At 46.2% G+C, this 20,269-nt stretch overlaps 1 protein-coding gene across 2 annotated transcripts in view; it reads right to left on the bottom strand.

Annotated features, from left to right (window-relative positions):
- Positions 1-20,269, bottom strand: part of LOC110487024 (dynein assembly factor 5, axonemal) — a 111,017-nt gene that overhangs the window by 28,656 nt on the left and 62,092 nt on the right. For both annotated transcript variants that reach the window (XM_036941740.1, XM_036941739.1), the window contains 2 exons: positions 18,208-18,440; positions 15,599-15,826 (listed from right to left, as the gene is read on the bottom strand). In XM_036941740.1, the coding sequence (XP_036797635.1) occupies positions 15,599-15,826; positions 18,208-18,440 (461 nt within the window). The remainder of the gene's footprint in view (positions 1-15,598; positions 15,827-18,207; positions 18,441-20,269) is intronic.

Genomic DNA, 20,269 nt, shown 5'->3' with positions numbered 1-20,269 from the left:
TCTCTCTCTCTCCGTGTCTCTCTCTCTCCGTGTCTCTCTCTCTCTCTCTCTCTCTGTGTCTCTCTCTCTCTCTGTGTTGCTCTCTCTCTGTGTCTCTCTCCCTCTGTGTCTCTCTGTGTCTCTCTCTCTGTAGGGTGAGCTCATGTTTAGACAAAAGGCCCTCCACTCTGACCAATTTCCATGCCATCACCGGGAGCACAGCCTTGTTTCCTGTTTTGCTGTGGCCTGTCATTAGAGAGGAGGGAGGGATGGGGAGGCAGTCTCCAGGTGTTTGCTTAGGGAGAGAGGGGGTGTATTAGGGAATGGAGAGAGATGGCCAAGAGTCTGTACGCACGCACGCACACACACACACACACACACCTCATCCCTCCCATTCTCCATAATGACAAAACGTCTGTTCAGTGCTCAAAGCAGGCACTAGGAGGAGCACAACACTGTCTTCCCCGAGCGGCCAAAGAGCGGCCAGAGAGAAGCCAGAGAGCAGAAAGACAGCGGCCAGAGAGCAGCCAGAGAGCAGAAAGACAGCGGCCAGAGAGCAGCCAGAGAGCGACCAGAGAGCAGAAAGAGAGCGGCCAGAGAGCAGAAAGAGAGCGGCCAAAGAGAAGCCAGAGAGGAGAGCAGTGAGTCTATGACAGGACTGGAGAGGAGAGACTAGAGGGTCAGGACTTCCAGGGCTGGAGAGGAGAGACTAGAGGGTCAGGACTTCCAGGGCTGGAGAGGAGAGACTAGAGACTATTCTAAAATAAAGTGAGCATTGAGGATAACCTCTGCTTCCTTAGTCCCCCTGTCTGGCCTGGGCTTCCCTGGGGCTTCCCCTCCCCTCTCTGGGCTTCCCTGGGCCTCCCCCTTACCTCTGGGTTTCCCTGGGGCCTCCCCCTCACCTCTCTTGGCTTCCCTGGGGCCTCCCCCTCACCTCTCTGGGCTTCCCTGGGCCTCCCCCTCACCCCATCTTGGCTTCCCTGGGCCTCCCCCTCACCCCATCTTGGCTTCCCTGGGGCCTCCCCCTCACCCCTCCTGGCTTCCCTGGGGCCTCCCCCTCACCCCTCCTGGCTTCCCTGGGGCCTCCCCCTCACCCCTCCTGGCTTCCCTGGGGCCTCCCCCTCACCCCTCTGGGCTTGTGACTCAGTTCTCCCCTCCTGTGTACTTACTCACCCCCCCTGTAGAGTGTGGACGTGCTCACAGTGGGTGGTGAGGATACCCATAGAATCTCTAGTTATTGTATTTCTGTGGGGATCCCCCTCTTTACAGCTCTGCAGCTCACTATCATGGGAATAGAGCAGAGATAATGTGGAGGTTTCACTCTGTTCTGGTCTGTCCTGTTCTGGTCTGCTCTGTTCTGTTCTCTGCTGTGTTCTGTTCTGCTCTGTTTTGGTGTGTTCTGGTCTGTTCTCTGCTGTGTTCTGGTCTGTTCTCTGCTGTGGTCTGGTCTGTTCTCTGCTGTGGTCTGGTCTGTTCTGTTCTCTGCTGTGTTCTGGTCTGTTCTGTTCTCTGCTGTGGTCTGTTCTGTTCTCTGCTGTGTTCTGGTCTGTTCTCTGCTGTGTTCTGGTCTGTTCTGTTCTCTGCTGTGTTCTGGTCTGTTCTCTGCTGTGTTCTGGTCTGTTCTGTTCTCTGCTGTGTTCTGTTCTGTTCTCTGCTGTGTTCTGGTCTGTTCTGTTCTCTGCTGTGTTCTGGTCTGTTCTGTTCTCTGCTGTGGTCTGGTCTGTTCTGTTCTCTGCTGTGGTCTGTTCTCTGTTCTGTTCTCTGCTGTGTTCTGGTCTGTTCTGTTCTCTGCTGTGGTCTGGTCTGTTCTGTTCTCTGCTGTGTTCTGGTCTGTTCTGTTCTCTGCTGTGGTCTGGTCTGGTCTGTTCTCTGCTGTGGTCTAGTCTGTTCTGTTCTCTGCTGTGGTCTGGTCTGTTCTGTTCTCTGCTGTGGTCTGGTCTGTTCTGTTCTCTGCTGTGGTCTGGTCTGTTCTGTTCTCTGCTGTGGTCTGTTCTCTGTTCTGGTTTGTTGTGTAGTTGGGGATTCATTACCACCCCCCCCCCCCCCCCCCCCCCCCCAACTTCTGCCGGTGTCATGGCAACAGGGAAACAGATACACCCCTGGAGCTCAGACCCGGTTGTGTCAGTCCACAGGTGAGGTGGCAGCCACGGCCACGGGTACGGGCACGGGTACGGTAAGCCCAACCCACCACCACACTTCTCCTTTCTTTCCTCTCTCTTTCAACAGCGAGAGGAGCAGGCCACAGCTGTCAGCGGCCATGACATCAGACAGAGGAAACATGTCAGAGTGGGTTTGTGTTTTCTGAGAGACAGTAATATGGCCGACATGGCGTCACCACGTCACGCAAAGGACAGCCACTCCCAAGTCTCTCGGCAGCATTTGCACAGAAGACAAGATAGAAAACAGAGCCTCCTCTGGCTCAGCACTTTGACAGTGTCTTGCTGTGTAATGTTCTGTCTGTTAACGACGTGGTTGTAAACACTCCTTCCCTTCACCTTTCTCTCTCCCATCTGCCTGTTTGCTTTAGCTCCGCAAATGTGAGACTAGCGCCGTAGCCACTGCAACACCACAATGGCCCTCAGCTGTAGAGTGAGAGCGTGTCTCTATTATGTACTAATAGCTTAATGTCTGTGGGTGTGTGTGTTTTATGGTATGTCCTATAATTACAACTTGTACGACACGGAAGCTTAACTAACCAAAACTCCTTTCAACTCCTCTCTGCCACAGTGAAGTCATTGTGAGTGCCAAGCACAATATCAGTGTCCACATCTTCAAGGGGCTCCACCACTCTCTCTCTCTCTCTCTGCTGACCAGAGTGGTGACTTTGAAGATTATTTATATTGGATTTTTTTTACTGCTTTTTGGTCCAAGTCAAACCTCTCACTCTCTTGCACAAAACTCTCTAATGTTGAAAGGATCAAAAACACAAAAGTTGTTCTCAACTTTTGAAGTTTATTTTAAAAAGCATAGCATCTGAGTCTGCAATTTAACTATTATTTTTTAACTCTACTTTATCTTAGCACCACCGCTGCCCAATGTGCTCATATGACATTTTCCCCTTTACATGTCTAAAAACCAACGAGCTAAACTGATATCAAAAACAGACAGTTAGTCCAACAAGCATGATCACTGTGGCTGCTGGCTAACCTTCACACCATCTGTGTGATGACTGGGTCTCTGAAGTTCATGTCAGAGTATTTGATCATTTTTAGTTAACCTTCATTTCTCATAGAGGTAACATCTACTTTTCAAGGGAGACCCGGTCCGACAGCTGCAAGGGAAACAACGTTTCACAAAAAACTTCTTACATACACTAACACAACATTGAACAAAACTATAGACACACATACAGTACAACAATGACATATCACGTAAAGAAACACACAATGTCATAACTAAAAAACAGCTGTCCTAAAGACAATTACACTCTTCCATGATATTTAGAATGGACCAAGTGTTTAAACTCCACCAACGTTTTTGATTGGTAAAGAACCTGAGAGCTGCATGATATACTTAACCAAGTGCTCTCAAGGTAGAGGCCTGTACTGTTCAATTAACAGGTGTGCCTTCTAAAAAAAAAGTGAATTTGTGGAATTTCTTTCCTTCTTAATGCGTTTGAGCCAATCAGTTGTGTTGTGACAAGGTAGGGGGTATACAGAAGACAGCCCTAATTGGTAAAAGACCAAGAACTCAAATAAGCAAAGAGAAACGACAGTCCATCATTACTCTAAGACATGAAGGTCAGTCAACATGGAACATTTCAAGAACTTTGAAGTTTGTTCAAGTGCAGTTGCAAAAACCATCAAGCACTATGATGAAACTGGCTCTCATGAGGACCGCCATAGGAAAGGAAGACCCAGAGTTACCTCTGCTGCAGAGGATAAGTTCATTTGAGTTACCAGCCTCAGAAATTGCAGCCCAAATAAATGCTTCACAGAGTTCAAGTAACAGACACATCTCAGCTAGAGGTCGACCGATTATGATTTTTCAATGCCGATACCGATTATTGGAGGACCCAAAAAAGCCGATACCAATTAATAGGCCAATTTGTATTTATATTTGTAATAATGACAATTACATCAATACAGAATGAACACTGAACCCTTTTATTTTAACTTAATATAATACATCAATAAAATCTATTTAGTCTCAAATAAATAATGAAACATGTTCAATTTGGTTTAAATAATGCAAAAACACAGTGTTGGAGAAGAAGCTAAAAGTGCAATATTTGCCATGTAAAAAAGAGCTCATGTTTAAGTTCCTTACTCAGAACATATGAAAGCTGGTGGTTCAATATTATGACGCGCCAACTATTTCTCTCTATACCATTTGTATTTCATATACCTTTGACTATTGGATGTTCTTATAGGCACTTTAGTATTGCCAGCCTAAGCACAGCGCTGTGCTTCAAGCATTGCTAAGAACTGCTCGCTAACGCAGTAAAGTGCTGTTTGAATGAATGCTTATGAGCCTGCTGCTGCCTACCACCGCTCAGTTAGACTGCTCTATCAAATATCAAATCATAGACTTAATTATAATAAACACACAGAAATGCGAGCCTTTGGTCATTAATATGGTTAAATTTCATTTCGAAAACAAAACGTTTATTCTTTCAGAGAAATACGGAACCGTTACGTATTTTATCTAATGGGTGGCATCCCTAAGTCTAAATATTCCTGTTACATTGCACAACCTTCAATGTTATATGTCATAATTATGTACAGTCATTGTTAGGATGAAAACCCAGTTCGCAACGAGCCAGGCAACCCAAACTGTTGCATATACCCTGACTCTGCTTGCACTGAACGCAAGAGAAGTGACACAATTTCCCTAGTTTAAATAATTGCATGTTAACAGTCAATATTAACTAAATATGCAGGTTTAAAAATATATACTTCTGTGTATTAATTTTAAGAAAGGCATTGATGTTTATTGGTAGGTACATTTGTGCAAAGAATGTGCTTTTTTCACGAATGCACTTTTGTTAAATCATCACCCGTTTGGCGAAGTAGGCTATGATTCAATGATATATTAGCAGGCACCACATCGATTATATGCAACGCAGGACAAGCTAGTTAAACTAGTAATATCATCAACCATGTGTAGTTAACTAGTGATTATGTTAAGATTGATTGCTTTTTATAAGATAAGTTTAATGCTAGCTAGCAACTTACCTTGGCTCATTGCCCGCCACAAGGTCTTTTGACGCTGCACTCGCGTAACAGGTGGTCAGCCTGCCACGCAGTTTCCTCATGGATTGCAATGTAATCGGCCAAAATCGGCATCCAAAAAGGCTGATTACAGATTGTTATGAAAACTTGAAATTGGCCCAAATTAATCATGCTGATTAATCGGTCGACCTCTAATCTCAACATCAACTGTTCAGAAGAGTGAATCAGGCCTTTATGGTTGAATTCCTGCAACAACAAAAAAACACTACTAAAGGACACCAATAATAAGAAGAGACTTGCTTGGGCCAAGAAACACGTGCGATGGACATTAGACCGTGAAAATCTGTCCTTTGGTCTGATGAGTGCAAATTTGAGAGATTTGTTTCCAACCGCTGTGTCTTTGTGAGACGCAGAGTAGGTGAACAGATAATGTCCGCATGTGTGGTTCCCACCGTGAAGCATGGAAGAAGAGGTGTGATGGTGTGGGGGTGCTTTGCTGGTGACACTGTCTGTGATTTATTTAGAATTCAGGATACACTTAACCAGCATGACTACCACAGCATTCTGCAGCGATATCCCATCCCATCTGGTTTGCGCTTAGCGGGACGATAATTTGCTTTTCAACAGGACAATGACCAAACACCGATGATTAACGACTCATGATGCAATTCTAACAACATACAAGAACTCAAGTCCTTGTGTTCACCTGCCTAGAATTCCTCACACTCAAATGCTGACCGTATTATCTCCCAAGAGAACTCTCCTCGGTTATAGTCACAGCTGTGTATATCCCTCCGCAAGCGTATACAGTTGAAGTCGGAAGTTTACATACACTTAGGTTGGAGTCATTAAAACTTGTTTTTCAACCACTCCACACATTTCTTGTTAACAAACTATAGTTTTGGCAAGTAGGTTAGGACATCTACTTTGTGCATGACACAAGTCATTTTTCCAACAATTGTTTACAGACAGATTATTTCACTTATAGTTCCCTATATCAGAATTCCAGTGGGTCAGAAGTTTACATACACTAAGTTGACTGTGCCTTTAAACAGCTTGGACATTTCCAGAAAATGATGTCATGGCTTTAGAAGCTTCTGATGTCTAATTGACATCATTTGAGTCAATTGGAGGTGTACCTGTGGATGTACTTCAAGGCCTACCTTCAAACTCAGTGACTCTTTGCTAGACATCATGGGAAAATCAAAAGAAATCAGCCAAGACCTCAGAAAAAAAATGGAGACCTCCACAAGTCTGGTTCATCCTTGGGAGCAATTTCCAAACGCCTGAAGGCACGTTCATCTGTACACACAATAGTACGCAAGCATAAACACCATGGGACCACGCAGCCGCCAAACTGCTCAGGAAGGAGACGCGTTCTGTTTCCTAGAGATGAACGTACTTTGGTGCTTAAAGTGCAAATCAATCCCAGAAAAACAGCAAAGTACCTTGTGCAGATGCTGGAGGAAACAGGTACAAAAGTATCTATATCCACAGTAAAACGAGTCCTATATCAACATAACCTGAAAGGCCGCTCAGCAAGGAAGAAGCCACTGCTCCAAAACCGCCATAAAAAAGCCAGACTACGGTTTGCAGCTGCACATGGGGACAAAGATCGTACTTTTTGGAGAAATGTCCTCTGGTCTGATGAAACAAAAATAGAACTGTTTGGCCATAATGACCATCGTTGTTTGAAGGAAAAGGGGGAGGCTTGTAAGCCAAAGAACACCATCCCAACCGTGAAGCACGGGGGTGGCAGCATCATGTTGTGGGGGTGCTTTGCTGCAGGAGGGACTGGTGCACATCACAAAATAGATGGCTTCATGAGGATGGAAAATTATGTGGATATATTGAAGCGACATCTCAAGACATCAGTCAGGAAGTTAAAGCTTGGTCGCAAATGGGTCTTCCAAATGGACAATGACCCCAAGCATAATTCCAAAGTTGTGGCAAAATGGCCTAAGGACAATAAAGTAAAAGTATTGGAGTGGCCATCACAAAGCCCTGACCCTCAATCCTATATAATTTTTTGGGCAGAACTGAAAAAGCTTGTGCGAGCAAGGAGGTCTACCCACCTGACTCAGTTACACCAGCTCTGTCAGGAGGAATGGACCAAAATTCACCCAACTTATTGTGGGAAGCTTGTGAAAGGCTACCCAAAACATTTGACCCAAGTTAAACAATTTAAAGGCAATACTACCAAATACTAATTGAGTGTATGTAAACTTCTGACCCACTGGGAATGTGATGAAAGAAATAAAAGCTGAAATAAATCACCCTCTACTATTATTCTGACATTTCACATTCTTAAAATAAAGTGGTGATCCTAACTGACCCAAAACAGGGAATTTTTACTAGGATTAAATGTCAGGAATTGTGAAAAACTGTATGTAAACTTCCGGCTTCAACTGTTGACGGACATATTCAATCCGTCCCTATCCCAGTCTGCTGTCACCACAAGCTTCAAGATAGCCACCATTATTCCAGTTCCCAAGGAAGCTAAGGTAACTCTACTAAATGACTATTGCCCCGTAGCACTCACTTCTGTCATCATGAAGTGCTTTGAGAGACTAGTCAAGGACCATATCACCTCCACCCTACCTGTCACCCAAGACCCACTCCAATTTGCTTACCGCCCCAATAGGGGAAAAACGTGGCTTGTCACCAAAAACCCTTCTAACTTTTACAGATGCACAATTGAGAGCATCCTGTCGCGCTGTTTTACCACCTGGTACGGCAACTGCACCGCCCACAACCGCAGGGGCTCTCCAGAGGGTGGTGCTGTCTGCATCACCGGGGGCAAACTACCTGCCCTCCAGGACACCTACACCACCCGATGTCACAGGACGGCCAAAAAGATAATCAAGGACAACAACCACCCGAGCCACTGTCTGTTCACCCTGCTATCATCCAGAAGGTGAGGTCAGTACAGGTGCATCAGAGCTGGGACAGAGAGATAGAAGCTGTTTTTCAATCTCAAGGCCATCAGATTGTTAAACAGCCACCACTAGCACAGAGGCAGCTGCCTACCTATAGACTTGATATCATTGGCCACTTTAATAAATGGAACACTAGTCACTTTAATAATGCCACTTTAAGAATGTTTACATATCTCACATTACTCATCTCATATGTACGGTTATCCTTCACTATCTATTGCATCTTAGCTGCTCTGTCACTGCTCATCTATATATTTTATACTCTGTCACTGCTCATCTATATATTTTATACTCTGTCACTGCTCATCTATAAATTTTATACTCTGTCACTGCTCATCTATATATTTTATACTCGGTCACTGCTCATCTATATATTTTATACTCTGTCACTGCTCATCTATATATTTTATACTCTGTCACTGCTCATCTATATATTTTATACTCTGTCACTGCTCATCTATATATTTTATACTCGGTCACTGCTCATCTATATATTTTATACTTATATATTCTCATCCAATTCCTTTATTAGATTGTGTGTATTAGGTGTAGTTGTGGAATTTGTTAGATATTAGGTTTAGTTGTGGAATTTGTTAGATATTAGGTTTAGTTGTGGAATTTGTTAGATATTAGGTTTAGTTGTGGAATTTGTTAGATTTGACCTGTTAGATACTGCTGCACTGTCGGATCTAGAAGCTGAAGAATTTCGCTAGACTCGCGACTGCTAACCATGTGTATGTGACCAATAACATTTGATTTGATTTGACACACCTCCAGGCTGTGTAAGAGCTATTTGACCAAGAAGGAGAGTGATGGAGTGCTGCATCAGATGATCTAGCCTCCACAATCACCCAACCTCAACCCAATTGAGATGGTTTGGGATGAGTTAGACCGCAGAGTGAAGAAAAGCAGCCAACAAGTGCTCAGCTTATGTGGGAACTCCTTCAAGACTTTTGGAAAAGCATCTAGGTGAAGCTGGTTGACAGAATGCCAGAGTGTGCAAAGCTGCCATCCAGGCAAAGGGTGGCTACTTAGAAGAATCTCAAATAGAAATATATTTTGATTTGTTTAACACTTTTTTGGTTACTACATGATTCCATATGTGTTATTTCATAGTTTTGATGTCTTCCCTATTATTCTGCAACGTAGAAAATAGTAAAAATAAAGAAAAATCCTTGAATGAGTAGGTGTCCAAACTTTTGACAGGTACTGTACATCGTACCAGCTCCTGCCTGGCCTTCAGAGGGAAAACAAGCCTTATGCCGGTAATAAAAACCTATTTTCAGCTGGAGCTTCCTTATCAAGTTCTCCACATGAACAGTGAAGCTCAGCCTGTCATCCACCCACACTCCCAACTATTTGTACACTTGGACTTTCTCTATAGTATGTTCATCCAATGTATGTGTGACTGTATGGGAGTGTGTGTGTCTGCCTGTCAGTGTCTGCCTGTCGGTGTCTGCCTGTCGGTGTCTGCCTGTCGGTGTCTGCATACACTTACTTGCTTGGTGTGTGTTTGTGTGCATGTCTGGCAACCTGTCTTTCTGTCTGTCTGTTCTGCTCTGTCCGTCTTTCTGACTGTCTGCCTACCTGTCTATCTGTGTCTGTCTGTCCACTCCGCTCTGCTCTGGGTCTGCTCTGCTCTGGGTCTGCACTGCTCTGGGTCTGCACTGCTCCGTGTGTGTGTGTGTGTGTTTGTGTGTATGTCTGCCAACCTGTCTTTCTGTCTGTCTGTTCTGCTCTGTCTGTCTTTCTGACTGTCTGCCTACCTGTCTATCTGTGTCTGTCTGTCTGTCCACTCCACTCTGCTCTGGGTCTGCTCTTCTCTGGGTCTGCTCTGGGTCTGCACTGCTCTGGGTCTGCACTGCTCCGTGTGTGTGTGTGTGTGTGTGTGCTTGGTGTGTGTCTACAGGAACGTAGATGCTCCTCTCCCTTCTCTCTCTTGTTATTTACAGCCCAATGGTGACCTGCCTGGCCCTCTCTGGTTTGGCCCTGCTCTGTGTGTCTGGCCTGGTTGTTTTCAAAGAATACTGCAGGTGTGTCGGTCTGTTCTGGTAACCCTGCTCTTTAAAAGGGGAATTTCACAATTTTTCAACTTTATATTCATCATCTCCAGCACCACCCCAACATCAACATCTGTGAAAATGGTGTGTTTCTATATTTTGTAGTAAAAAAAGATTGAGGAAGATAAGTGTTTCCAATGACATCATCGGTGTGCACCTTGTGATTTTAACCAATTATGAGTAGGCATTGCCACTAATTGTCTACCAATTTGTTGATGATGTCATTGGAAACACTTATGTTCCTCTATTTTTTTTACTAAAAAACATAGAAACGCGCCATTTTCACATCTGCTGATGTTGAGGTGCTGGAGATGATGAATATGAAGTTGACTTTTTTTTTTTTAAATGTCCCTTTAGCTACCCAGCCAGCACTGTACTGCTAACCCTGCTCTTTACATACCCAGCCAGCACTGTGCTGCTGACCCTGCTCTTTACATACCCAGCCAGCACTGTGCTGCTGACCCTGCTCTTTACATACCCAGCCAGCACTGTGCTGCTGACCCTGCTCTTTACATACCCAGCCAGCACTGTGCTGCTGACCCTGCTCTTTACATACCCAGCCAGCACTGTACTGCTAACCCTGCTCTTTACATACCCAGCCAGCACTGTGCTGCTGACCCTGCTCTTTACATACCCAGCAAGCACTGTGCTGCTGACCCTGCTCTTTACATACCCAGCCAGCACTGTGCTGCTGACCCTGCTCTTTACATACCCAGCCAGCACTGTGCTGCTGACCCTGCTCTTTACATACCCAGCCAGCACTGTACTGCTAACCCTGCTCTTTACATACCCAGCCAGCACTGTTCTGTACTGCTAACCCTGATCGTTAACTACACAGCCAGCACTGTAATGTACTGCTGACCCTGATCTTTAACTACCCAGCCAGCACTGTACTGCACTGATGACCCTGATCTTTAACTACCCAGCCAGCACTGTACTGCTAACCCTGCTCTTTACATACCCAGCACTGTACTGCTGACCCTGATCTTTACATACCCAGCCAGCACTGTTCTGTACTGCTAACCCTGATCTTTAACTACCCAGCCAGCACTGTAATGTACTGCTAACCTGATCTGTAACTACCCTGCCAGCACTGCACTGTACTGCTGACACTGATCTTTAAACTACCCAGCCAGCACTGTACTGTACTGCTAACCTGATCTTTAACTACCCAGCCAGCACTGTACTGCTGACACTGATCTTTAACTACCCAGCCAGCACTGTAATGTACTGCTAACCTGATATTTAACTACCCAGCCAGCACTGCACTGATGACATTGATCTTTAACTACCCAGCCAGCACTGCACTGTACTGCTGACACTAATCTTTACATACCCAGCCAGCACTGTACTGATGACACTGATCTTTAACTACCCAGCCAGCACTGTACTGTACTGCTGACACTGATCTTTAACTACACAGCCAGCACTGCACTGTACTGCTGACACTGATCTTTACATACCCAGCCAGCACTGTACTGATGACACTGATCTTTACATTCCCAGCCAGCACTGTGCTGCAGACCCTGCTCTTTACATACCCAGCCAGCACTGTGCTGCTGACCCTGCTCTTTACATACCCAGCAAGCACTGTGCTGCTGACCCTGCTCTTTACATACCTAGCCAGCACTGTGCTGCTGACCCTGCTCTTTACATACCCAGCCAGCACTGTGCTGCTGACCCTGCTCTTTACATACCCAGCCAGCACTGTGCTGCTGACCCTGCTCTTTACATACCCAGCCAGCACTGTACTGCTAACCCTGCTCTTTACATACCCAGCCAGCACTGTTCTGTACTGCTAACCCTGATCGTTAACTACACAGCCAGCACTGTAATGTACTGCTGACCCTGATCTTTAACTACCCAGCCAGCACTGTACTGCACTGATGACCCTGATCTTTAACTACCCAGCCAGCACTGTACTGCTAACCCTGCTCTTTACATACCCAGCACTGTACTGCTGACCCTGATCTTTACATACCCAGCCAGCACTGTTCTGTACTGCTAACCCTGATCTTTAACTACCCAGCCAGCACTGTAATGTACTGCTAACCTGATCTGTAACTACCCAGCCAGCACTGCACTGTACTGCTGACACTGATCTTTAAACTACCCAGCCAGCACTGTACTGTACTGCTAACCTGATCTTTAACTACCCAGCCAGCACTGTACTGCTGACACTGATCTTTAACTACCCAGCCAGCACTGTAATGTACTGCTAACCTGATATTTAACTACCCAGCCAGCACTGCACTGATGACATTGATCTTTAACTACCCAGCCAGCACTGCACTGTACTGCTGACACTGATCTTTACATACCCAGCCAGCACTGTACTGATGACACTGATCTTTAACTACCCAGCCAGCACTGTACTGTACTGCTGACACTGATCTTTAACTACACAGCCAGCACTGCACTGTACTGCTGACACTGATCTTTACATACCCAGCCAGCACTGTACTGATGACACTGATCTTTAACTACCCAGCCAGCACTGTACTGATGACACTGATCTTTAACTACCCAGCCAGCACTGTACTGTACTGCTGACACTGATCTTTAACTACCCAGCCAGCACTGTACTGTACTGCTGACACTGATCTTTAACTACACAGCCAGCACTGCACTGTACTGCTGACACTGATCTTTACATACCCAGCCAGCACTGTACTGATGACACTGATCTTTACATTCCCAGCCAGCACTGTACTGATGACACTGATCTTTAACTACCCAGCCAGCACTGTACTGTACTGCTGACACTGATCTTTAACTACCCAGCCAGCACTGTACTGTACTGCTTCCCTTCAGTACCCACAGAGACTAACTTCTGATGATCTTTATTGAGACAGACAGACCAGGGACCAGAAGGTCTGTCTCCATCTGTGTCCATCGTGCTCTGGCTTGACCCCTGCTAGAGGAGGGGTGGAGAAGGGCTCCGTTTCCCCTCCTGTCTGTCTGTCACCGGGACCCTGACCCTCTTTGAAATGTTGGAATCTCAGTGCTTTAAAGGGGGTTGGGGGGCAGTGGTTGGTAACAGGGTGGGGGCTCTACGTTGCTCTCTTCCACACACAGTGAGTGTTGAAAACTGGCTATTATTATTATTATTTTTCTAAACGGGTTGCCCCCATGTGTCTTTTCTGAAATGACCAGCGGGGTGAGGGGGGGGGGGTCAACCCAGACACGCAGAGGTCAGGAGAAATTCATATTTTATTATTATCATCCCCTCCAGAGGAAATTATTCTGAGCCCCTCAGGGGGGGGTTATGGGTACGGATGACTCATTGCAGCCAGCAGTGTGTGTGCATGTGTGAAAATAGCCCCCTCCGCCCTTCGCAGCCAGAGAAATGTTATGTTAATATCAAAGGTAACCTAAATGTGGGACACCAGAGGAGAGGAAGGGGAGGAAAGAGCTGCTCTGGTCTTTTACTTTTACTTTTTCCACTGAGACATTAGGGATGTTGTTCTCTGTCTCTGTCTGTCTCTCTCTCTCTGTCCGTCTCTCTCTCTGTCCGTCTCTCTCTCTGTCCGTCTCTCTCTCTGTCCGTCTCTCTCTCTGTCCGTCTCTCTCTCTGTCCGTCTCTCTCTCTCTCTCTGTCCGTCTCTCTCTCTCTCTCTCTCTCGCTGTCTGTCTCTCTCTCTCTCTCGCTGTCCGTCTCTCTCTCTCTCTCTCTCGCTGTCCGTCTCTCTCTCTCTCTCTCTCTCGCTGTCCGTCTCTCTCTCTCTCTCTGTCCGTCTCTCTCTCTCTCTCTGTCCGTCTCTCTCTCTCTCTCTGTCCGTCTCTCTCTCTCTCTCTGTCCGTCTCTCTCTCTCTCTCTGTCCGTCTCTCTCTCTCTCTCTCTCTCGCTGTCCGTCTCTCTCTCTCTCTCTCTGTCCGTCTCTCTCTCTCTCTCGCTGTCCGTCTCTCTCTCTCTCGCTGTCCGTCTCTCTCTCTCTCGCTGTCCGTCTCTCTCTCTCTCGCTGTCCGTCTCTCTCTCTCTCGCGCTGTCCGTCTCTCTCTCTCTCTCTCTCGCTGTCCGTCTCTCTCTCTCTCTCGCTGTCCGTCTCTCTCTCTCTCTCGCTGTCCGTCTCTCTCTCTCTCTCGCTGTCCGTCTCTCTCTCTCTCTCGCTGTCCGTCTCTCTCTCTCTCTCTCTCGCTGTCCGTCTCTCTCTCTCTCTCTCTCGCTGTCCGTCTCTCTCTCTCTCTCTCTCGCTGTCCGTCTCTCTCTCTCTCTCTCTCGCTGTCCGTCTCTCTCTCTCTCTCGCTGTCCGTCTCTCTCTCTCTCTCGCTGTCCGTCTCTCTCGCTGTCCGTCTCTCTCTCTCGCGCGCTTTCCATCTCTCTCTCTCGCTGTCCATCTCTCTCGCTGTCCGTCTCTCTCGCTGTCCGTCTCTCTCTCGCTGTCCGTCTCTCTCGCTCTCTCTCTCTCTCCGTCAGTCTCTCTCTCGCTGTCCGTCTCTCTCGCTCTCTCTCTCCATCTGTCTTTCTCTCTGTCAGTCTCTCTCTCCCTCCCTCTCTCTGTCTCTCTGTCTGTCTCTCCATCTGTGTCTCTCCATCTGTCTGTCTCTCTCTCTCTCTCCCCATCTGTCTCTCTCTCTCTCTCACTCTCCCCGCCTGTGTGTCTCCCTCTCTCCCCGCCTGTGTGTCTGTCTCTCTCCCCGCCTGTGTGTCTGTCTCTCTCCCCGCCTGTGTGTCTGTCTCTCTCCCCGCCTGTGTGTCTGTCTCTCTCCCCGCCTGTGTGTCTGTCTCTCTCCCCGCCTGTGTGTCTGTCTCTCTCCCCGCCTGTGTGTCTGTCTCTCTCCCCGCCTGTGTGTCTGTCTCTCTCCCCGCCTGTGTGTCTGTCTCTCTCCCCGCCTGTGTGTCTGTCTCTCTCCCCGCCTGTGTGTCTGTCTCTCTCCCCGCCTGTGTGTCTGTCTCTCTCCCCGCCTGTGTGTCTCTCGCTCTCTCGTTGGTTTAGGGTTACAAGAGGACTCTAGCAGTTGAAATTAAATGAAAGATTGGTGAAAACAACATGTGCCTTGCTCAGTGGCCGTTAGTGGAGTCAGTATTTTGTGATGTACTCCAAGGTGAACCCCCTGACCTCACAGCACAGTTATCCCTATAAAAGCTTTCACAACAGTCTTGATAGAAAAAAATGCATCTTATCTTAATAATCTTTCACTTTATGGAACCTTTCACTGTAAACAGTTTTAGGGTCAAAACTAAGTACCTCAGAAAGGGTACTGTTTCATCTCTCGGTCTATATGCCAACTTCACCAGACTTGGCTGGAGACTCAAATATAACAGAGGAAACACCTCAACCCATTGAGATGTGAACTATCATAAGTTACCCCTAACCACAGACCATTCATGTGGATAATGATCTGATCCTGGACCAGTAGTTATGACATTTACCTTTCCCCCCAATTCCCAACCCATAGGTCATATCCATAGGTCATACCCATAGGTCAAGGGTCATAGACTCACCTGCTGGTACTCCTGGCAGACGTCTGGTTGGACCAGCGTATCAGCGATCTTCTGGAGGTGTGGTTTCAAGAGCTCCCTGGAGCAGCCCCCCAGCACGGCAGCCAGGACCATGAGGGGGGTGTGGGGGGAGGAGGAGGAGGAGGAGGGGGTCTTCAAGTGGACCAGGAGCAGCTTGAGGAAGACCTCAGGGCTGACAAAGGTCCCCAGCAGCTTGGCAGACCTCAGACACTGCAGAGAGAGACAGGGGATACTATAGTTTATGGAATGATTTGCCAATATTACAGAGTGTATTTCACGCCAATAAAACACCGTGAATTGATGGAGCAAAGATTAGCGAGAGAGCAGAGACCAATACTAGAGAGAAAGAGACAATAAGAGAGAAAGAAAGAGGACAAAAGAAAGAATTGAACATAACAGAAGACCACAGAAGAGAACGTAATTCATAATCCATTATCAGCCAGTGGATCAGGGGAACCATCAAATGCTTCCTCTTGGGGCAGGTGCATCCCAAGTCCGTAGGCCAGCCCAGCCTAACTGTCTCAGGGCTATAAGACACATATATCACTATTCACTGCTGTCTATTCTAAGGCCAGCAGGTGTGTCCTCTCATGACATGACCATCAAGATCAAGCCATTCACCACAGCAGCTCTGAAACATCTGTTTCTGGGTGGAAAGAATGTCAATGGAAATAGGCCATGAGCATGACAATAACGGAAATAACTTGAAGGAAGGAAGGCCATTAGTACTGTGAGCAGTTTGTTAAAATGGTGCATCAGTCTACGGCTTGTTTCACAAAGATCTGTCAAGTGATGAACTGAAGTAGCCAACACACAGGTACTGTATACTGAACCTGTAGAGCAGATATCTACCATTATCTTCTTTATTTAACAGTGATTTAACCTTTATTCATCCAGGTTAGTCTAAACAGAGAATATATGTTTAACAAGAGAGACAAGATCCAAGAAAGAGCTCACCAGCTGCAATAGCAACACTATCATCCAACCATTAGACCTACCACTATCATCCAACCATTAGGCCTACCACTATCATCCAACCACTATCATCCAACCATTAGGCCTACCACCCTCATCCAACCATTAGACCTACCACTATCATCCAACCATTAGGCCTACCACTATCATCCAACCACTATCATCCAACCATTAGGCCTACCACCCTCATCCAACCATTAGACCTACCACTATCATCCAACCATTAGGCCTACCACTATCATCCAACCACTATCATCCAACCATTAGGCCTACCACCCTCATCCAACCATTAGGCCTACCACTATCATCCAACCACTATCATCCAACCATTAGGCCTACCACTATCATCCAACCATTAGACCTACCACTATCATCCAACCATTAGACCTACCACTATCATCCAACCAATAGACCTACCACTATCATCCAACCAATAGACCTACCACTACCATCCCACCACTCTCATCCAACCAATAGACCTACCACTATCATCCAAACACTATCATCCAACCATTAGGCCTACCACTATCATCCAAACACTATCAATCAACCATTAGGCCTACCACTATCATCCAACCATTAGGCCTACCACTATCATCCAAACACTATCATCCAACCATTAGGCCTACCACTATCATCCAAACACTATCATCCAACCATTAGGCCTACCACTATCATCCAAACACTATCATCCAACCATTAGGCCTACCACTATCATCCAAACACTATCAATCAACCATTAGGCCTACCACTATCATCCAACCATTAGGCCTTCCACTATAATCCAACCATTAGACCTACCACTATCATCCAACCATTAGACCAACCACTATCATCCAACCATTAGACCAACCACTATCATCCAAACACTACCAATCAACCATTAGGCCTACCACTATCATCCAACCATTAGGCCTACCACTATCATCCAACCATTAGGCCTTCCACTATAATCCAACCATTAGACCTACCACTATCATCCAACCATTAGACCAACCACTATCATCCAACCATTAGACCAACCACTATCATCCAAACACTATCAATCAACCATTAGGCCTACCACTATCATCCAACCATTAGGCCTACCACTATCATCCAACCATTAGGCCTTCCACTATAATCCAACCATTAGACCTACCACTATCCTCCAACCATTAGACCAACCACTATCATCCAACCATTATACCTACCACTATCATCCAACCATTAGGCCTACCACTATAATCCAACCATTAGGCCTTCCACTATAATCCAACCATTAGACCTACCACTACCATCCAACCATTAGACCTACCACTATCATCCAACCATTAGACCTACCACTATCATCCAACCATTAGACCAACCACTATCATCCAAACACTATCAATCAACCATTAGGCCTACCACTATCATCCAACCATTAGGACTACCCCTTCCTGACCTGACCACCCCCCCTAGGATGAGATAAAGGTCAGTGCTATCCAGAATCATTGGGACGTCCCTACCCTAAATCCTAACCTTAACCCCTACCTTAACCATTTTACATTTCATTTCCAATGGTGTAGGGACGTCCCATTGGATTACATAGAACACGCAGTGATAGCATGTGTCTCTATGTGTCGACCACTCACGTTGGTGACCACGTCGCTCTCGGGGTCGTTGCAGGCGCGGTACAGCGTGGAGAGCAGCAACTGCAGGTGCTGGGTGCAATGGTCCTCAGCGTGCAGCAGCAGGGCATACAGCAGCTGGGCCGTCTTGACCCGCGTGCCCGCCACCCAGTCAACCACGTCGCGAGCCAACGCCGGCAGCAGGTTGGACAGGTTCCTCACCACCAGCTCCCTGCAGCCCAGGCCCGGACGCGCCACTGGGGGAGTAGAGAGGTGGTGGGGGGGGGGGGGTTAGAAAGTGCATGAATATGCCAACATGCATTAGCCTACTAAAAAGCACACAAATGGACCAATTAAGATTTACATCTAAGGCTCCGTTCGCACCAATTAGATCTGCAAAAGATCTGAACTGAATGATTGGTTCAAAAGACCAATAATTTGGCAAAAGATCAGAATTGGGCTGCCTGTGTAAACGCAGCCTATAAATCTACATCTACAAGTGCTAATAAGTTAATTGTGTTGTAACTGTGTTCTCCTATTTCTAACTGTGAAATAGAGACAGAACAACTGTCCCATAGCCCCCTGGCCCAGTTTTGCTGATGGAGCATTTTACAATATTTATTTTCAACAAAACACTTCCGTAGGCAAGAAGGGAACATCATTTGCCGGGTGTTTTCTGCTGTCACAGTGATACTGCTGATGGAGAGAGAGGACTGCATCTTACTCTAAACTCTAAGTCCCATTTTCCAGACATGTACATTTTGGTTTTATGATTGAGATTTCCTCTCCGTGGGACTTGTCAGAGCAAGTGGAAAACATTTTTAAATGAATAGCCTCCACATGCTTCATCCCTCTCCCCCGCCTACCCTCCCTCTCTCTCCCCCGCCTTCCCGCTCTCCCACCTTCCTTCAGTAGCCTATGAGCGGGTCTCCCTCCCTCATGAACAGGTCTCCCTCTCTTTCTATTTCTCTTTTGCAGGCTGCTAATGAGAGGGGAAGAGGGTGATCAATCCTACAGAATCACACAGGACAAGACAAGCCGTTTCTGGTTGTGTCCCAGTTGTCTGACACTGACCTTTTCAGACAGGAGGGGGCCGTGTTGGATTTATGACTGGCAGGGAGAGAGACTCATCTAGTCCCCATCAGCATTATCACTGTGTGGAGCTGGAGACTGACCCAGATCTGCACTACACAAGAGGTCGACCGATTATGATTTTTCAACGCCGATACCGATTATTGGAGGACCCCAAAAAAAAGCCGATACCGATTAATCGGCCGATTCTTTTGCTGTTGTTTGTAATAATGACAATTACAACAATACTGAATGAACACTTATTTTAACACATCAATAAAATCAATTTAGCCTCAAATAAATAATGAAACATGTTAAATTTGGTTTAAATAATGCAAAAACAAAGTGTTGGAGAAGAAAGTAAAAGTGCAATATGTGCCATGTAAAAAAGCTAACGTTTAAGTGCCTTGCTCAGAACATGAGAACATATGAAAGCTGGTGGTTCCTTTAAACATGAGTCTTCAAATTTCCCAGGTAAGAAGTTTTAGGTTGTAGTTATTATAGGAATTATAGGACTATTTCTCTCTATACCATTTGTATTTCATATACCTTCGACTATTGGATGTTCTTATAGGCACTTTAGTATTGCCAGTGTAACAGTATACAACAACAACTCCAAGTCTCAGAGCGAGTGACGTTTGAAACGCTATTAGCGCGCACCCCGCTAACTAGCTAGCCATTTCACATTGGTTACACCAGCCTAATCTCGGGAGTTGATAGGCTTGAAGTCATAAACAGCGCAATGCTTGAAGCATTGCGAAGAGCTGCTGTCAAACGCACAAAAGTGCTGTTTGAATGAATGCTTACGAGCCTGCTGGTGCCTACCAACGCTCAGTCAGACTGCTCTATCAAATCATAGACTTAATTATAACATAATAACACACAGAAATACGAGCCTTAGGTCATTAATATGGTCAAATCCGGAAACTATCATCTCGAAAACAAGACGTTTATTCTTTCAGTGAAATACGGAACCGTTCCGTATTTCATCTAACGGGTGGGCATCCCTAAGTCT

The sequence above is a fragment of the Oncorhynchus mykiss genome, chromosome 13 (assembly GCF_013265735.2).
Source record: "Oncorhynchus mykiss isolate Arlee chromosome 13, USDA_OmykA_1.1, whole genome shotgun sequence".
Lineage (NCBI taxonomy): Eukaryota > Metazoa > Chordata > Actinopteri > Salmoniformes > Salmonidae > Oncorhynchus > Oncorhynchus mykiss.
The sequence above is the reverse complement of the archived record's forward strand: the minus strand, read 5'-3'. Positions and strand labels throughout refer to the sequence as shown.